This window comes from Rhinoderma darwinii, chromosome 2 (assembly GCF_050947455.1).
Source record: "Rhinoderma darwinii isolate aRhiDar2 chromosome 2, aRhiDar2.hap1, whole genome shotgun sequence".
Taxonomy (NCBI): domain Eukaryota; kingdom Metazoa; phylum Chordata; class Amphibia; order Anura; family Rhinodermatidae; genus Rhinoderma; species Rhinoderma darwinii.
The window spans coordinates 20,256,028-20,276,848 of NC_134688.1; the positions used below are offsets into that span (position 1 = coordinate 20,256,028).

General features: G+C 38.2%; 1 protein-coding gene across 6 annotated transcripts in view; it reads right to left on the reverse strand.

Moving 5' to 3' along the window:
- Positions 1-1,518: 1,518 nt before the first annotated feature.
- The window catches only part of GRM5 (glutamate metabotropic receptor 5), a 356,124-nt gene continuing 336,821 nt past the window's right edge, over positions 1,519-20,821 (reverse strand). For 4 of the 6 annotated variants that reach the window (XM_075851443.1, XM_075851441.1, XM_075851444.1 and 1 more), the window contains exons 8-10: positions 17,272-18,211; positions 11,127-11,180; positions 1,519-2,864 (exon numbers count right to left, since the gene is read on the reverse strand). In XM_075851443.1, coding sequence (XP_075707558.1) covers positions 2,045-2,864; positions 11,127-11,180; positions 17,272-18,211 — 1,814 coding nt within the window. In that variant the 3' untranslated portion in view covers positions 1,519-2,044. The remainder of the gene's footprint in view (positions 2,865-11,126; positions 11,181-17,271; positions 18,212-20,821) is intronic. The other 2 variants (XM_075851447.1, XM_075851446.1) reach the window with 2 other exon arrangements.

Here is a 20,821-nt window from a genome sequence, read left to right on the forward strand (position 1 = left end):
TTTGTGTGAAGAAACCATATTTTTTGAGAATATATGTACACTCAAATGGGTTTCCTTGGACCCACCAGATGAAATGACTCTGAGGGCTCATCCTCCATCTATACAGATCATGTCACGTTCACTTTTCATTTAATCATAAACTTTCCTTTTATCATTGTACACACAGGACATATTTTTAATAATGTCTGATAGGTTATTTATACATCAACCTATTATTAATAGACCCTAGTGGAAAGTGATTGGCCCCAAATAGGGTTGTCAGGAATTTTGAGGACCAGCATTGTGTTAAAGCCTTGGCCCACTGGAGGGTCCTCTGGTACTCCGACCCTGTGTACAGTATCTGTTTAGGATCAGCTGGTGGTATCGCTTAGGAATGAGGCATAACATGTCTCAGTGATGTCACCAGGTCCTAATAAATTAATGTTTACATTTCCTACTATTTTGTTTCAGCCCACAAAATGGCTACCTCTGTTGCGTGTAAGCTATATCTACAATGTAAGGAACTCATTTGCTTAAAAAACTTACATTTTCTTCATATAATTCCCTAAATACTTTCCTTCATAGACAACATTTCTTGTACAATCTTATAGATATCTGGCTTGTAAGTCTACATTCCACTTTAAGGCTATTACCATTGTCATCACCCACAATTAACCAATAAAACACTATCCTTTTTATTATTGTATTTGGCACCCGAGGATAGTGGTCAGAAAATGTATATACGTTTCTCAGGAATTATGTGTGTGTATATATATATATAATTTTTTTTTTTACTATTTTGAAATGTAAGCAAAATGATCTTTAAATATACAAAAAGATACTATACTATTAATGTATGACACCAAACATGTTTTTTTATGTTTTTCATAAATTAAGGACAAAAATCCTGGTTTAAGGAGATGTAATCCTTACTGTGTATTGCTTTAAAATCCAAATTCGGTCACAGTTCAAGGTTAAAATAATATACAAATAGCCGAGCCACATAAAAACATGGCTTTCTGGTTGTTCTAGTAAATGTATTCAAGGCTTTGACACATTTTATTAAAAGCTATGCCAATAACATATCTGTTTTTATGTTTATTTGAGTAGCACTGAATTTTTTGTATTTTTTTTACTATTGTTTTTACATGCAAAAAGCAATAAAACACAAATATTTTTTCTCAATAAAAAAATCATTAGAAAAAAAAAGCATTCGACACATAGGGATGCAAGAACACCATAATTCAACAATTCTGCTATAAATATTATATTCACCAAAACAACTTGCCCTTATGAGGGAAATTACAAAACAGTACTCCAAAAAAATATTTTTTGCTACTTTAGTATCGTCGGCAACACGGTGAAAAAGACAATATAATTAATCGTTAATAAATTCCAGTCCAATGTTTTTGGAACCAATTAAAAGGTTAATGAATGAAGAATATTTACAAAAAAAGAAAACTTCTTAGACATGTTGCGTGTTGTGCCCTACATAGTACAGTCATCGTTACTGCAGAGAGTCAGCTTATTCATGGTGGGTATCAAATATTCGATACAGATTGAGATGTTCTGAGAGTTTTTTTGAAGTCATATTTTTGTGTTATAGTTTCTTCATACAAAATTGCCTGCCATTTTGGTCCCAGATTTTGAGTCTTTTAGAAAATGTACATTCATGTTTGGTCTTCTAATCTTGATAAAAGTTCAAGGTTCACTTCTGGGAAGAGAATCAAAAGCAAAACAAGACAATATTTTTTACAGCTGATTACAATCCACTCTGTTCAAAATATTTCTCAAACAGCCAACTTTAAAAATAAAATCAAAGCACTTAGAATATCCTTCTACGCCCTATGTTCAACTCCTTACCGGCCCTCAAGTGTCCTCAAGTGTTTCTTAAAGACCATATTTTAAGGCCACTCTCATAACTGCTCTGCATGGCAAGATGGGACCTTTGATCTGATACCGCCTTTAAGGAGCACCAGCCGTCTGTGAAGACAAGGTCTGTGAAACCCTCCCCTATCATGTATATGTACTGCCATATTTGATATTCAACTAGTATAATTTACACTCACAACGAGGAAGAACTTTGAGAGTAGTCTCTCAAGATCAAGTTGTCATATTTAGGTGATGATGGAGTACAAAGAGCTGATTCTGAAACTGGGGAGCTAGGGGATGTACTTTCTGAGTCAATAGAGTCTCTAAAAGGAGAAGGTGGCGTTAATGCTACCAACTCCTCAACATCTTGCTTTACTACTGGTGCTTCTGAAGTGCTATCTTTCACGCTGTCAGAAGAAGACATTCTGGCAGAAACTGACCCACCGTTAAATTCAATTGCCGGGGCTGGCTGGATCTCTGCAAAGGTGGTCATAGCTGTGGGAAGTTGGATCTCCCTTGGAATCAGGTAGGAAGAACATAAAGGGTTGGGCACCAATGTTCCTTGCGTGTTAGAAGAAAGCATCATGGAGTTTAGCTCACTGATATTGGCGGTGAATCTGGTCACAACATTACTGATTTGGTCCATTAAGGAACCTTGAGAAGAACCACTTCGTTGGGCGGTATCTGAATGAAAAGATGGGAGGTCATCATCTGTCCGGGTTACAGAAGCAGCTCTCTGGCTTACAGTACTGATTGGAGATGGAGTCTGTGGTCGGTACTGTACTGGATAATGCTCCTCGGCTTCAGAAACATCATACAGCATTTTGGCACTGGACTCAGGAAAGGAAGTGCTAATATATCTGTTCTCTGTGCTGCTTTTAGAGAAGGGCTTAATGACAGCCGTCTGATTTGTACTATCCTTTTTCTTGACATGGACAGAAAGCCGCTGCCAGAGATGTTGACCCCGATTGCTCTTCTCATTTTGTGCCCAAGTGACGGATTTTCCATTAGAGCTAAAATAAATGTAAGAATTATGTAAAAATAGAGAAATCATAGATTACATTCAATTTCTTCTTCTTTTTAACATTTGTTTCAAAATAGCCCCAGAACCTTTTTTTACTCTATTTATTAATTTTTGATTTTTTTTTTATATGATGTTGTGGTTTATTTAACAATATTTCTCCCACTCACAACCTGTTAAACTCTGTCGGAGATTTACTACTGTATGTGTTTTTTCAGTAACCAGCTGAACATTAGATAACCTACGAAATTCATCATAACCACTAAAACTAAGACTAACTGGTAAGGTTGGGTTGTGTATATTTACACTGTATATATACTCTTACTATGCATATTATAGTGTAATACAGCTGTAGCGATGGCCAAATTGACATCTAAGACTTCAGATACCTATTGATAAGTTTAGTTATGTAAAATGCATATAAAATGAGCCCTCTGTGTCATGACTGGATTGTCACAGGCTAAATGGAGGTATGGTCTTCAGCCTTAACCCCTCTGCAACACATTATGGTCTTTCCTGCACAGGAATTCTTAGTTTTGCAACATCAGAATAGTCTTTGATTGTGACGGTTGTTACAACATAGAAAGACTAAGGTCCTACTGGGGATATAGCTTGAGTTGTCACCAGGAAACGGGGGTGAATGGGGGGGGGGCAATGGAATCGGCAAACAATAGTGAAGTCAGAATTTGCACGCAAAAGTTGTCAGAGGACCAGAGTAAGAGTCGAGATACCAGCCAATCAAACCTGGAGATGTAATCATTGACCATAACCCGTAAACAACTGAATACTGACAAAAGAACCACAGTGTTAATCAGGACCAGAAAATGGAGCTGATGTCAGGATGCTCAGGAAACTTGCTCCAAGTAACACAGTAACAAGGACTAGGGTCATAACAGCAACACTACAATAAAAGCCAGAGTGAGTGAGGTTTCCATAATTTGCCATACCATCCCATGACATCACTGGGATTCACTGGTTGCTGTGGAAGCATGATGGTACAAGAAGTTAGAGGGAGAGGGCTAGTGTTGGAGAGTAATTACAACCATGCCACCTAATGATGTCATCAAGTGGCACCAGTTGCTAAGAATGAAGCTGTGAATACCAGCGTGTGTGTGGGACCAGTGCTCGGACAAGAAGAGATGAGATAGAATATTCCTCCTTGTAGCCATTGTTTATTGGGGAATCGATCATAAAGCTCTTGGATAACCTGTGTAGTCAATACATCCTCTTTGAGAACCTAGGTCCTCTCCTCTGGACTAAATCTCTTCCAGTCAGGTAGAAGGGTTTCCCTGGGTAGAAATTCGAGTTCAGAATTTCATTCACCTGAATACTCTCTGAGAATTTAAGAATGGACCTTATGAAAAACCACTGACAGGTGAAGTGAATAACATGGATGATCTGGTTACAATGGCGCCTGACAAGTAGTTGGATATATTAGGCAGCAAATGAACAGTCAGTTCTTGAAGTTGATGTGTTGTAAGCGGGAAAAACGGGCAAGTATAAGGATCTGACAAGGGACAAATTGTGATAGATAGATAGATAGATAGATAGATAGATAGATAGATAGATAGATGATAGATAGATAGATAGATAGATAGATAGATAGATAGATAGATAGATAGACAACTGGATGATTGGGTCAGAGTCTCTCCAAAATAGCCGGTCTTGTGGGGTTTTCCGGTATGAAGTGGTTAGTACCTACAAAAAGTGCTCCAAGGAAAGAAAACCAGTAAACTGGCGTCAGGATCATGGGTAGCACAAATTGATGAAAAAGTTAATGCTGGCTATGATAGAAACTGGTGTAAGAACAAGTAGAGCACCGTAGTCTGCTGCATATGGGGCTTTGTAGCCACAGACTGTCCAGCATGCCCATGTGGATACCTGTCAACTGCCAAAAGCTGGACCAATGGAAGAAGGTGTCCTGCTCTGATGAATTACATTTTCTTATACATCATGTGATGTCAAAGAAAAGAAATGGCATCAAGATGTACTATGGGTGGAAGACAAGCCGGTGAAGGCAGTGTGCAGCACTGGACAATTTTCTGCTGGGAAACCTTGGGTCCTGACATACATGTGGAAGTCATTTTGACACGTACCACCTACCTAAACAATGTTGCAGATAAAGTAGACCGCTTTATGGCTGTGGCATTCCCTAATGGCAGTGCCCTCCTTCAGCAGGATAATGCCCCCTGCTACACTGCAAGAATGCTTAAGGAACATAAGAAAGAGTTGAAGGTGTTAACTTGGCCTCCAAGTCTTCTTAAACAAGGACAACATATACAACAATACTTGGTACAGTGGTTATAGAACAGGTCCTGGCGAAATGTTGTTTACCAGCTGGTGTATCGCCTTCCTAGAGGATGTATCTTGCCTCAGATATCCCTCAGATTCAAATAGTTACAACTTCGAAAAGAGTTTCAACAGAGATTGGAATAGGAAGGAAAATGTCTCTTGCATAAACAATAACGAAAAGCATTTTAGCGGACACCTTAAACTGATTGTTATGAGCTGATTCAGCCATCATGAGTAACTTGACCCATTTGTCCTGATGGGTGAATGCTCTTTTTGAGGACTCATTTGTTCGGGCTGTCTGCCTGTTAGTCTGAGGTTGGTAACTTGAGGTAAAACCCAAAGTGATGCTAAGAGATTTGTATATATATATATATGGCCATCAAAAGGAGTTCTTTCTAAACATTATAGCTCAGGATGAGCCCTCAGATATAAAATCCATACTTTTTTTAACAACACATCTTTAAAAGGAGACCATTATAATGTTCAAGGTGATTTCTGATAAAGGACAAATTGTCATTGGGATAGATGGAAACAAGCTGGCTGCTGCTTGACGTGTAGATCTCATTTTGTAATTCAGATATGCATTTTAGACCTGGGTGACCAGCCAGCATTGAGGCATCAGAACTTTTTGATGAAAGGTAAAATGCACCGAGGATCTCCCAAACAGGACACGCGCCATTTTATCTGTTGCGTCATTCACACAATGAATTTATAATATGTTAGGCAATGCATTTGCCCTATGATTCTTAGAACCCCTGAAGAACCTTGGTCCATGAACCATCTTCAACTCTTGCTTGGAAAAATAAGGGAAGATTTTATTAACAAAATTAGTAAATAAGTAGGACCTTTTTGCCCGTCTCAAGCTTGAAAGATGTTATCCACTCACTGTATGTCTCCATTAGAAGATCAAATTAATAGAAATCCAGTATTCTGGCCATAAATGAATCTATTTGACAGTCAAATAGCTAAGAGATCTATTTTAGAAGATGGTGGACCATGAACATGGATTTTAATTAATACTCAGCCAAGATTTTCCATGATATAGGTAGACATAACCTAGGAGTAACAACCACCAAACAAGACCAAGCAGCAACCAGTTGATATATAAAAAAAACAGAGGGTAATATATGTTGGCTGGATAAATAAGGACAAGTATTAATGCACAGAACTCTACATCATTAAAAGTGGTACAAAACTTTATGAAACTTTGAGGCCGGACCCAACCACAGAGATGCAAACAGCTGTTCTCCTGGAGATACAGCCAAACACAAGCCAAAAATATTCCCACCGCACCGTAATACATGGACAACATGTTTTAACATGTCCAATCATGTTTCTTTAACCCTGGGGCTGAAATACAGCAGAATCTTGCCATTTACGGAAATGCAAATTTGGTAAAAAATTATGTTGTCCAAATCACTTAGACCTTCGATTTGCCTGTTTCTTGAGTCCTATAGAGCTGGAAGACTATATATGACCCTTTTATCCATAGTAAAGACCGAGATAAATGCTTAATGTCCTTTACTCCATACGAAGGCTAGATCTATCACACTGCATGAGTTTCTTTTTATATAGATACTATAGATGCCGATTGGAAAAATCAGGAAGTAAGAACTTCCTCCAGTGACATTCTATTTGCTGAGAATGTTCCTGAAAGCGGATGTTCATGTGTGAGCCAAGGATAATAAAGTCACCTAAATGCGAGAGAGGCTCAGTGTGAGTAACTTCATCCTTATTAATGTATCATACAAATATTTCTTAGCAGGTAATGACCACTTCGACATTATTCCAAGAGATTTACATACCAGAATGTGTGAAAAGTCTTTTGTTTGAAGCACAGGATGGTTGAAGCAGAAGAGGCAGGGAAATCTGGTTCTCCAAAAACCCTCCAGACGGTGGTTATGAAGTCAAGAAGTCTGGATATGAATGGATAGTTTCTGTTAGAGTGATATCGCTCAATCCAACAGAAAAGCATGTAAGCTACCTTCGAATGATGTTGAGTGAGATGTTGGAATAGTACCTTGAATTAGATAAATCCCAGATAGGCATAAGGGTCACCATCAGATTGTGGTGGAGACATCGGGTGTAGACATAGCAACAGGCGTACTGTACTGGTGGAGCTCTGGAATGAGAGCGATTGGCAGAAGTAAAGGTGGTAACTGGTCTTACTTAGTTACTTGCTGGATTAGTTTTATGGTGAAATCATGCACATCCAGAGGTAATTTTTCATAGCCTGTGGTCGACCGGGATAGTAGACCCTGTGTGCTACATCTGAATTAACACAGACTTGAGATACTGAACCTAAGGAAACCCTGGTTTTTACACACACACATATATATATATATATATATATATATATATATATATATATATATATATATATATATATACATATGGTCTTCGCTGCATTCTTAGATAGTAGGATATGTGAGCCAGAACTGTAACCAGTGGGCCATTATTAGGTCAGACACAAAATGAGCCCCAGATTTCGGAATCAGAATAAAACCAAGGTAAGATGGTTATTACCAGAACCAGGAAATAGAGGAGTCATCACAGCAATTGAAGAGAATAGCAAGAGGAATCAAGGCTAGAGTCAGGGTAAGAACACCTACATAAGCTCATCCACGGAATGCCTGAATGAGGCAGGTTTAGATAGCCTTCCTGTTGCCATGAGGAGTAGAGGGAAACAGGGACCGGCACTGGAACAAGAAGAGTTGAATAACAACTTGTAATACCATAGATGACCACATGGTATGCTGTCCATTAGTAGTGCAATAGCCTAAGTCAAACCCTCTTGGTTGAAATATTATCAGTAAAAATTTATTTTTTCCCTCAATAAATATATGTCAAAACACTAAATGATAATACACAGTGTTAGATGGCAATTTGGCACATACTACTGTACATCAGAATAACAGTTAAAGGGGTTGTCCATGATTAAAAAAAAAAAGTTCTCTACTTTTGTTCTGGAAACAGCACCACGCTTGTACATGGGCTTTGACTGGTATTGCAGCTTAGCTCCATTCACCTGAATGAGACTAAATGGCAATACCAGACACAGTCCATGGACAAGTGTGGCACTGTTTCTGGAACACAAACAGATCCTTTTTTTTTCTAATCCTAGGCAACCCCTTTAAGGCTCAGATAAAACTAGCTGCAAAAAATAGATGCTCCTTAATAATAAGCCAATTTACTAGCACAGTCTTCTTAAAGCAGAAGGAATGGTCATATATCTATGACGAAATAGAAAATGGATTTTGGTATGGAATTATAAATCAGTCTTTGTCATCCATTCCCCATTTTTTATGGATACTCTTTCTACATCAGACACTCCATATATCACTGAGCGGCACACCACCACTAGTGCTATGGATGTCTATTTTAAGACAAGGAACTAACAGGATCTAAGTAATTACTACAATTCCACTAAAAGGGAAGAGCTGGACGTTAGGAAAGAAGGTAACATGAATAGGAACAAGATTACGTGACATACGATGCTAGAATAATACTCCTTTATACACTTTACTTACCATAAGAAACCCATACTTGAAAGAAGAGGACAAAGAAACACAAATTTACATAGAATTACACAAATATGATAACATTTTTGAAATTTTCCATATGACGGCCATTTTTTTGTAGACAGACAATATACAAGAGACATATTTTATGTATTATTTTCAAGTGTTTGAGTGTTTAATTGGCTCTATATATGATATTTTTTTGTATAATAATTTTTCCTCTAGGGACTGCCTAAAGGGACACCTGTCACTCATGTGGAGTGATGGCAGTGTATCAAATTTTGAGGCAAGAGTGACTGTCATATATAAATTTAACAGTAATGAACGAAGAGAGGAAGTCGTAGTGAAAAGATGTGCTCTATTTGGAACATAACAACAGGTACTTACCTACCTGTCTAAAGGGGTTGACCCCTTTGGACAATGCCTTTTTTTTTTTTTTTAGAAGGGTTCCCCAAAAATAAGTAAATCACAGGGTTTCCTACCGCTTTGACCTCCCATTAATCAGATATAATGTGAAGGGGAATCTGGAAACAAGTGCCTAATTTTCCTGCAGTGCCCCCACAGGGAAATAGAAGCATTACATGCTACTTATGCTGATTGGTAATGAATTTACATGCCAGGACTTCCAGAGAGAGATGCTCTTTGTGGCTAGTTTCTGGTTTGACTATTTGATAGCGAACACAGATTGACCATATTGGGTATTTAAAAATTAGGTTTCTAAACCATACAACCCCTTTAAGAAAAAAAAAATCCCACTAATCACAAGGTCTCTGAGACATGTGTGTAAGGACAATAACTTTATTTTTTTTTAGAAAATCAAGAGTGTCTTTGGAAAACGGGGTTAAGAGTATTACGTTAGCAGGTCGATTAGAAGAAGTCCACCTACAATGTATCTACAGACGTGTAATATATACAGGACCCTCTTGTTCCTTGGAACCTTCCCTAGAAGACAACATGCAGCTAAAAGATGCATTGAGGCAGACAAAGATGCTAACAAATCTTGGCCAGAACATAGGACTGGCAGAGAAGTATGGAATGCTTCGTCCAGTATCATACCAGTTTTTTTTTATAGTCGAAGGTAGGGGTCTTCTTAAAGAGGGGTTAGTACGTCTGTAAAATGTAAAATAATGTTTTTAAAGCCCCATTTTCTCTGTAATGCGTTGAAAATACTTTTAATTAGTTAATTCAAAAATATTAGAGAAGTTGTATGAGAAAAAAATGGATCTGCTCATTTTTAAAACCAGCGCCACTCTTGTCTATTGGCTGTGTCTGGTATTGCAACTCAGCCCTATTCACTGGAATACCAGAAAGTCCATGGGCAACTGTGGCACTGTTTCTCGAAAAAAAGCTGACCCTTTTTTCTAATCTCATGCCTCATACAACCCCTTTATTTCTAGTAACATTCCTCAATATCCTTGTCAAATTATCCAATGTATTTAAAAATAGGAAACAAGCTAATGGGTGTCCTGTGGTTAAGGAAAGCTGACTTAGCCCACCTTCCTTTCCCAATTCCACACACCCAGCAAATGTCCCAATAGTGGTGGGGTGTGCAAAATAAGTTGAAATCCAACATACCCGATCCTTCTTTGCTTCGACATCTACCAACGGGGGTAAGTCAGATGGCCTTCGTACACATTAGATCATCGGCCTCTTAGAATTAGCAAGTTTGGACGATTTTTTTGTCTGATGAGCATGTGTACATTTGGGGGGGTGGGGGTGTAAAAATGCTACTAATGGCCTATCATTGTAAAGTAGGGAAGGAAGCACTACACAGTTTTCATATGAGAAAACCCTTTTAAAAATATTTACTTTGCAAAATGTGCCTGATTTTATTTCATTTATTCATTATATAGAAATTCCAGTAAAATAAAAATATCCTTGTACTCTTTTTGATGCACATTTTTGTCCATGTAGTGCAGTATTATGGTAGATTTGGCATTGTTTTGTGCCTAGAGGAGTTATTACGTCCTCCACCACTCCTCTTGGCAGCTAATAAGAAATAAATTACTCAGGAGGGGCCGACAATGAGTACAAGAGAAAGCTCGTCCCACGGTAAAAATTATTTGAAATACTGAGGCATGATGGGTGTGACTTCACAAATAATTGATCTATTTTTCTTTTCTATCAACCTCAGGAAAGTTTTCTGAAACTATTATGTTAGTTTTAACTGGGACTAGAAATTTTCTTTAATCTAAAAAAACTAAGAAAACAAAAACTGCTGCCCTTCTGGTCCTCACAAAGTTGAAAAATACAGTAACTAGCTTTTCAGCCGGCTCTAACCAATTGAAATGCTGCTTTTCTAACACATAGCTTTCACGTCTGAGACAAAAAACAATTTACAGACGTACACCACATAAAGCAGCAAGGCTGGTTTGTTTTTTATTGTTTGCCCCTGTCTAGCGCTACACAACAGAGATTAGAGTTTAAAAATAAATTCTTACATTCCGATTGGTTGCTGACAATAGGTGTGAGTAGGCCCAGGAGTAAATGAAATGCTAGAATAAAGAAAGTTTGATGGGTTAATAAATAAAAAAAAATATGAATATAAAAAGTTCAAAAAGTTCTCTTGCCCATGATTGAGAAGTTACAATATATTATTAGTTCTTATAATAAATAATGACTTAAAATGGGTTTTCTGGGAAATAACATTGATGGCTTATACTTTACTTAGGATAGGTCATCAATATGGGATCTACTGACTCCTAGGACCCCCACCAATCAGCAGAATGTAAGCTGTGGTCTCTTCGTTGTAGTATGCAACACAGTGTTGCTCTTGTCCATGTGTAGTTTAGCCCCAATCACTTTAATGAGGGGAAACTGCAGTGACAGGGAGAGCCACATGGACAGCGTTGTGGCCCTATTATGCTGATCGGTAGGAGTCCCAGGATCACCACGGATCACACATTGATCACCTTTCCCAAGGATCGCTAATTGGTTTTACAGAAAACCCCTTTAAATCTTCTACATCAATGCACTAAACATTTCAAAGTGCCATAACCATATTGAACAGATGGTTTCATCAGTCAAATTGATAGATAGATAGAAAAAAGTATGTAAACCCTTATATTTCGTAACTAGAGAGACCTTTTTCGTCACTAGTGATCGAATCTCGGTGGAGGATAAGAGGTGTATTTACCCTTTCCTATATTCCTCGGTTCAATACAATTTTTTTTTGAGATATATTACTTTAACAAGCTTCTTCAGTCCACAATCCGAAAACAATTTGACTTATGGCCCTTTTACATGGACCAATAATGGGGCAAATGAGTGTACATATGAACCTATGTAAACAGGTCAACGATCAGGCGATCAACAAGCAAACGTTCTTTCATTAGCTGAGCGGATCTCTTATGCAGCCATAAAATTAGTCGTTAGTTGGCAGCACAACATTATGCAAATGCATGGGGACGAATGATCGTATTAACGATTGTTTGTCCCCATGCATTAAAGATGGTTGTTCCTTGTAAATCGAGCATTGATCGACGTGCTGTTTCGTTGATCGGTGCTAGTTTTTCTAGCCAGAATGGGGCCATGCAAAAGCATCTTTAGACATTTCACAATGTGAAATTTCCTCTGTATGAGCCACTTATATTTTTCATTTGCTCTTGTGTCTTGGATTATGCTGCGTGACCGACCCAAAATTAAGTTTTGTCAATGATGACGTCTCAATGTTCAACTTCATTACTTCTTCAAAGGTTGCAAACCGTCTAGCCCCTGAAGTGGCGAAACAGCCGTATACCATTATACTCTCCACCCTGCTTTAGTGATGTGAAGTATGTTAGTATGTAGTATATTTTCTTCGAACATTTTTGTATCCACTTGCCAGAAAGTCAACTTTTTTTCTACTGTAGATAAGACAGTAGATGGTGTTTAGTGTTTCCTGCCGCCACTACTAGCAGGGTTTAATAGGAGACGGCAAAAAGCACAATACACTGTATTACATATGTACACTGCACTGTATTGCAGTGTATTGGGCAAGTGATCAAACGATTGCATGTTCAAGTCCCCTAGTGGGACTAAAAGAACCAAAATGTCAAAATTAAATAAAATTTTTAGGAATATAAAAAAAAGATTAAAGTTAGAAAAATAGCCATTTACCATTTTTTCCCTAAAGTAATGTAAACAATTTAAAAAGTCTGTAAAAGTCTGAGCTATTAGAACATTATTTGTTCAGCCGTAAAAAAACAAACCACAAAATGCCAGAATTGCTGTTTTTTGGTCATCTTGTCTCCCCAAAGAAATTGAATAAAAAGTAATCAAAAAGTCACGAGTACTCTAAAAATCCTATCAATAAGAAAACTACCGCTCATCCCGCAAAAAATCAAGCCCTTATACAGCTTTATTAATGGAAAAAAAAAAAAAATTATGTGTCTCAGAGTCGTTTTTGTAAAAGTAGTAAAACATAAAGGAATCTATATAAATTTGTTATCGCCGTAATCTTACTGACCTGCAGAATAAAGTTAACATGGCAATTCTACCACACGATAAACTAAAACAAAACACAAAAAACAATGGAGGGATATCTTTCTTTTTTCATTCCACCCCAAAAAATATATATTTTTAAGTTTTATAGTACATTATATGGTACATTAAATAGTGCAAATAAAAGCTGCAACTAATCCTGAAAAAAAAATAAAAAAATGCTATGTTGACAGAAAAATAAGAAAGTTATGGCTCTTGGGAGGCCGAAGGAAAAAACAAAAATGAAAAAAAAAAATGACTGCGGCAACGAGTAAAGAAGGCTCAAGTAGATCCTAAGCTGCTAGCCCAGGGTTTTGTCGACGGTCTGAGGGACTATACTTTTGGCCTTACCCCTGATATTTGTACCTACCCTAGAGGGAGCACCTACAGTGCCGAATTTCTCCTTGATTGTGGTTCAGTTCGGGCATCTTTTGTTCCCCTTTCTACATTTAGGAGTTTCAAAAACCTTTGTTCTGAGGATTTCTAAAATTATTTTTTGATAAGGTCATAAAAATAATGTTGATTTGGAAATGCAAGTCAAAAATAATTGTTTGATCTTTCTTAGGCACAAACCAACACTTTTCAACAAGTCAGTTTTCTAGAGGTTCACATACTTTTTTCCTTTGATTTCTTAAGCCATTTGTGCAATATGGATTGACGTTTATTAAGACTGTCTTGTCAATGTATTGTGATGACTTTGATGAAGATGAGACAACATTTTGGGAGTCATGCATACAAAAAAGAATAAAAGGGTTTATAAACTTTTCTCATATTTATACTGTCCCTTTTTGACACCAGGCTAACTTACTAGTCTATGAGGAAAAGTCAGTGTACTAATATGAAGTATCAAAACAATGACATTGAATGAAATCTTATTTGACAACTTCTTAAGTTTATGTTGTTTTTCAACAATTTTTAATTTGCCCATCAACTTTTTAATTTAATAAAGCAACTTTTTAATTATTTTTTAATAGGTATTTTTTTAATTATCTGAGAACTCTTCTCTATGCTACAAAATGTTACATTTTTATTTTAGCTGAACAAACCTATTGAAATCTATGAATTCATTGAGTTCTACTCTATAAATTTGCATTTATTCAGGGGCAGGCTGAGAGTGGTCTTCTTGACCCTTGGGAATCAAAGGTCATGGGCCCTTTACCAACTACTAGAGCCATGATACACTTGGGTTGGGTTAAAAAAAATTACATATTATAGGATAATGGGTAATGAAAAGTGCTGCACACATGGATGGGCTAATTGCCCCAATTTTCAGACCTCTCCCATAAGACATTTAGGGCATATTCTTGGGACATACCATGAAGGTTTATTGCTGGAATTCCCCTCAAAAGATTGTTGCAGACCCATGCTGGCATTGAGCCCTTTGGGCTGCCTTAATGCCCTAATGTTTTTATTGTTTTTTTAATTGTTTTTTTACACTATGATAGACACATAAAAATCCTATCAGTCATATACCTTAAAAGAGTTAGACTAGTGGGTATAAATATGCCAATAAACAGTCAAAGTGCTAAACGGGATGTTGGAATGTTTGTTACACGATCCTTCTCAGAGCTGCTGAATGGCTTAGAGAGAGCATGTGATACACCATGTTACTCCACAGGAACAGGAAGTGCTGCCATCCCTCTGTCAGGCACTTGGGGGGGGGCTAATTGCCATAATTGTATCCACTAGTATAACTATATTCGGGTGTCACACTAAACTTAAAGTCGTCTTTCATCGTGGCATGTTCTCTATAAATATAACAAAAATGCCTACAACCCCATATGACCTGTACTAAAAACTTCTTTACATTACTCTTAGGCTCATCTGCATCGTTCATAGTCTCTATCAAATGTTCCATCATATTTGACCGGAAGAAGAGCGTTACATGAATGCTATTGATCCCGCCAAATGACAGTACCCAACTGACCCTATTACTAGTCAGTAGAGTCCATCAGGTGTTAGTGGTATTCATCATATGATGTATTTAGCACTGCGTCTTAGTTTCCGTTACAAACCCAATGCAGTCTTAGCGAGGTCTACATATTTTTCTTCGGCATTTGGGCAACATAGATTCATAAACTTAAAAAAAGAAATTCTAATAAACAATGGCAGACCTTGTTAGAACGTAAAATGGATAGGAAGTAATGGCTTATTGGAAGAGGACTTACATCGGGAACAGGTGGTCTGATGATGGAGGTGCGAATACTGAAAAAACAAGAACAAACTACTGTAAAGACGTGAGATGAAGGTGGAAATGGGGAAGACAAAAACAATAGTACAAATAATAGGAGGAAAAAAACATGAAGATTACGGCAATATCTTATGTTACTTCTGGGCCAGACTGATTCTTTATGAATGACACTTCTGTTGGCGACATTAATCTGTATGATGGTTCCCGCTGAAAGGGCCATTTACAAAAGATGTCATTACCAAATGTGGACAACAAATTGTGTTGGATTCAAAATATTTTCCATTTCCGGATAGAATTAAATGATGGTCTAGATCAGTGGCCACACGTGCCCGGTCACCCTTCATTATGGGGTACGGAAGATAAGGAAACAGCTGATTGCTCAATCGGCTTTTTCTGTATCTCTTGTGGATTATGACTTAGAGGGACCGAGCATTTGCGGCCACCACTTCACTGGTAAAAGAGGAGATGGAATATGCGACCCACAAGTGGAGACAAAGGCCACATATGAGGTTCCCACAACGTGACGTATTGACCATCACTGCTCCACAATATAATTCTTATGAGGCAAACAAGTAACTCTCAACAAGTGACTCTTACTGTGTAATAATATATTACTATAAAAATATGCTGTGAATTTCAAAATGATAAAATGTCCATTCAAGTCTAATTTTCTGCCCGATCTGACATGGGGTATGGAAATAAAATTTGCCAATGCAACCATAAAACACCCCAGAGTATAATGCATGGGCATATCATGGAGACTTGGAGGGACACTAACATAAATATTGTTTTTTTTTCAAAATAATTTTTCAACATTTTGAATAGCATGTTTTTTTTGCACATTCCACAGTTAGGATATGCTCACACGGCTTATTTTCAGCCGTTTTTTGGGCCATAAATGCCCCGAGAAACGGCTGAAAATATGGAAGATGAATGCTCCCAAATATCTGCCCATTGATTTCAATGGGAAAAACGGCAGTTCGTTCCGTTTTAAATAACAGCGCGTAAAAAAAAACTCCCCGGAAAAAGAAGTGCATGTGACTTCTTGAGCCGTTTTTGGAGCCGCAAAAAATGCATCAGAAAACGATTGATGCTTAAAAAACGCCTGAAAAGCAGAGGCTCTTTTCCCTTGAAAACAGTCTGTATTTTACAGTTGTTTTTTGCTTAGCTTGTGAACATACCCTTATATGTCAGCAAGGGTATTCTGCCAAGGGCCCATGTGGACCTTAGAGAGAGGCGTCACTTTATTAATGGCTGGCGAGTACCTGTAGAGGGAACCCCTCTTAAGATGAACTGCGTTGATACCAAACAAAGGGGTGGGGAATCAGATGAATGGTTATAGAATGGGTGTGGGGAGGGCAAACCCCTAGAACTTTTGCCCTTGGTGGCAAAGTTGGGCAACATAACGAGTAGTCGATTTTGAACTTTCTAACCTCTTTGTATGCCTTTGTATTCTACAGAAAATGCATTGTAAAAATATGATAGGCACATGAAACAAGTTTTTGTGGTGCCAAATGTCAATGTTGCTAGGTTATACTGTAGGCATCTCAAAGAAATTGTGAACTATCCTTATTGGGAATTTTATTTAAAATTAAAAAACTTTCTTAAAGGGTTGTATGGGATTAGAAAAAAAGAATCTGCTGTTTTCCAGAAACAGCACCACTTTTGGACATTGGCGATGTCTGGTATTGCAGCTGCAATACCAGATATGGCCTGTGGATGAGAGTGGCATGTTTCCATAGAAAAAAAAAGCAGACCTATTTTTCTAATCTCATACCACCCCTTTAAGTCTCACTACACATGTCACTAAAAAGAGTGATGACACAATTATTCATCAGTGATAATATAAAGAACATATCTTCCAGGAATTCATCCACATAGAAAAACAGTTTCAGCATACAAGTACAGAGAAAATGATCATTTAGAGGTTTTACCTTAATGTTTCTCCCGAAGACCCTCTCCTTTTCCATAAATTGACCAGACTGCTGGAGCGGCTGGCGGCTGAAGAAGACTTTCCATCCCCAACATGCATTCGGACCACCGTAGAGGTAGTGAAAGCACTGCGGACATTCCTTTCCGGTTTCGCAAGGATTATATACACCTTAGGCACGAACATACAACCGAGCGCTACCGTGGCACTTAAGCTCACTGAGAAGCACATGGTGATAATTTTGTAGTTGCTTCCAAAATATATTGGCACAAAGGCTAACCATATGATGCAGGTGGTGTACATGGTAAAGGCGATGTACTTTGCCTCATTAAAATTGGCTGGCACATTTCTCGTCTTGAATGCATAAAAGGTACAACTCAAGATCAGCAACCCATTGTAGCCAAGTGGAGTCACCACACCAAGATTGTTGGTGTTGCAGATCAAGTAGACTTCTCGAATGCTGGGGTAATCAAAAATGACATCCGGGGGCTGCATGATGAAAAGAGCAATGATGATTCCTAACTGGATGCAGATCAGGACAAAAGCAATGACCAGTTGTGCACAGGCACTCATAAACCTTGGCTTCTTGGTACAGATTTTCTTCTTGCTACCAGCCAGGATACGGGCTATGCGGTTGGTTTTGGTCACAAGAGCCGAATAGCTCATAGCTGGAGAAAGGCCAATACCAATTCTCTGCAGGTAACAGTAAATCCTTTGAGGTCTCGCAATAAGACAAAAAGTGCACAGGTAGCCTAAACAGATGCCGGCCAGAATGATGTAGCACAGTTCTCTGCTCGATGACTTCACTACTGGAGTATCTCGGTAGAGGATGAATATTGCTGTGACGAACATTGTGGCAAGAAGACCTAGACATGCGAAGACTACCGCTGCTATTGGTTCTGGGTCACTCCATCGGAGGTATTCTATTGGGATATGGATACATCCTATAAAAAAAGAAAAAGAAAAATTGTGAAAAAACCCTCATTGACAACACCGGTAGCGGCATTCGAAGCTGCAAACATAAAGGCAAAAAACATTTATACACTTTTTTGCCCGGCTTCAGTTAAAGTTTGCTGCAAAGTCTGATCCTGTCTACTGTATGACATCCCATCATGTCATACCTTCTGTTATATCCATTGGCTCCTGAATTGTAGGGAGCAACATGTTGACGGGACAGAGGCCTAAGGTTGAGAACCAGCACAGGGTCATTTTGACTTCTCAATTAGGTATTTTCTCCTTCTGTTTAAGCCTTTGCTTCTCAAACCCTTTCAATGCGAAGGACGTATATAATATATCACAACTTTAACCGCTTGGTATCGTACTGAAGCCCAAAATGTTAGCTCTCTAATGATACCATGCTCCAGGTGCAATATTCAGGGGGTCTTTTTTCCTACTTCAGGGGTAAGATAAGCTCATCTAATCACCCCCGGCACCTAAAAAGACCAGTTATTGACTTTGTGACTCACTGTATTTGAATCGTGGAGATTTTTGGTCTCTTCAGTTCTGGTGATTTTGTGACGATATATGCAGGAAGACAGAGGGTTAGGCTGTGTTCACATCAGCATTGCTATCCATTTAGGGGTTCCGTCGGAGATTTTCGTCGGGGGGACCCCTCAACAGAAAGGCAAACGGAAACCTTAACTTCCGTTTTTATCACCATTGATCTAAACGGTGACGGAAACTTTGCTAATGGTTTCCGTTTGTCACCGTTGTGAAAGGGTTCCATTGTTCCAACAACGGAACCCTTACACAACGGAGACAAACGGAAACCATTAGCAAAGTTTCCGGCACCATTGAGATCAATGGTGATGCAAACGGAAGCTAAGGTTTCCATTTGCCTTTCCGTTGAGGTGTTCCCCCGACGGAAACCTCAGACAGAACCCCTCAACGGAAAGCAACGCTGATGTGAACAGGCCCTAAGTGGTATTTATGAACTCTGCACGTCTGATACTTTTATTATTAGGAGGTGTTGTGCATCTCAGTCTCTGCTTGGGTCAGACTGTTAGCCACAAACATGACCTTTTATGCACTTTTTACACAATGTTATGCTTTGTTGCGAAATTGACTAAAGGTGCTCACGAGTGTAAAGTGCTAAATGGCATTTTTTACAATTTGTAATGCGTCTAGTTTCATTAAATATATGGGTATAGGGGTATAATAGTTTTTTTTATTTTATAAGTCAGGTTTTATTTGTGTATGTCAAAAATGTGAAACTTGTCGCCCCAGCTCAAGGGTTAAAGTTTATGTGCATGTTTGCAACCAATATTATTTTTGTTTGCTCCAATGCATATTAATACAAATTGCGGCATTTTAAATAGTCTTGATTAAAAATATCCCACCGTTTTGTGTCTGCAGCTCTTAGGCAGACCTATGTTTTTCCATGATTACAGACTACAAGCAAACCCTGTGTTGTCTGATCATATAGTCACTCTTTGCCATCCTCCCTCTAAACACGAGGGGATGAAATTGCAGGATAAGACTACACATAAGCTTTAGTTGTAGGATATCAACATGGAGACACACAGGTCAGTATAGGAGCTGTATACACAAAACGGCAGGAGATTTTTTTACACAACACTATTTGCAAAGTTGCTTAACCCCTTCCCGCCACAGCCACTTTTGGACCAAATGACAGAGCCCCATTTTTAAAATCTGACGTGTCACTTTATCTGGTAATAACTTTGAAATGCCTTTACCTATCCAAGCGATTCTGAGATTGTTTTCTTGTGAGACATTGGACTTTATGTAAGTGGTAAAATTTGGTTGATACATTCAGTGTTTAATTGTGAAAAACACCAAAATTTGGTGAAAAATTGCAAAAATGTGCATTTAAAAACTGCACCCCTCAAAGTATTTAAAACATCATTTAGAAAGTGTCTTAACCCTATAGGCATTTCACAGGAATTAAAGCAAAGTAGAGGTGAAATTTAAAAATTAAATTTTTTTGCCGAAATTCATTTATAATCCATTTTTTTCTAGAACACAGAAGGTTTTAACAGAGAAATGCAACTTAATATTGACTGACCCAGCAAAGTTTTGGGGAGGCCTTTCTTTTTTGTGGATTGTTCTGCACACCAATGTGGATCTGGATGACAGAACTTTTAGCAATGGGACACTATGATAAAATTTGTACAGATAAAGATGATATCCTTTGCCGATCAAAGGATAAACAAGATCCCATACTATCCCTCCACTAATTCCTAGAAAGCGGGGGCATTCTGGGGGCTCTATATGTCTTTCCCCTCATAAACTCTAAAAGAGTGGGTGTAACCGGCGGCACTTTCACATAGTTTGTACAGTTTTATGTCGTACCGGCCCTTTTACTGGGTAGTTCCTGCCTTTGAAGCTCACTAATGATTCATCCACTGCAATGTTTTGTTGGGGGTATAAACTTGGGAAAAACTTTGGGAGTAGTGGGCAATTAATAGTCAAATTTTATAGAGCCTGTCAAAATTTGGGTCCTGTGGGGGGTGGGCAGTGACTATTGTCATTGTAATTCAGGAACCTCAGGATGGTTTCAAATCGTGTCCTGCTCATAATTGTGCGGTCCAGGG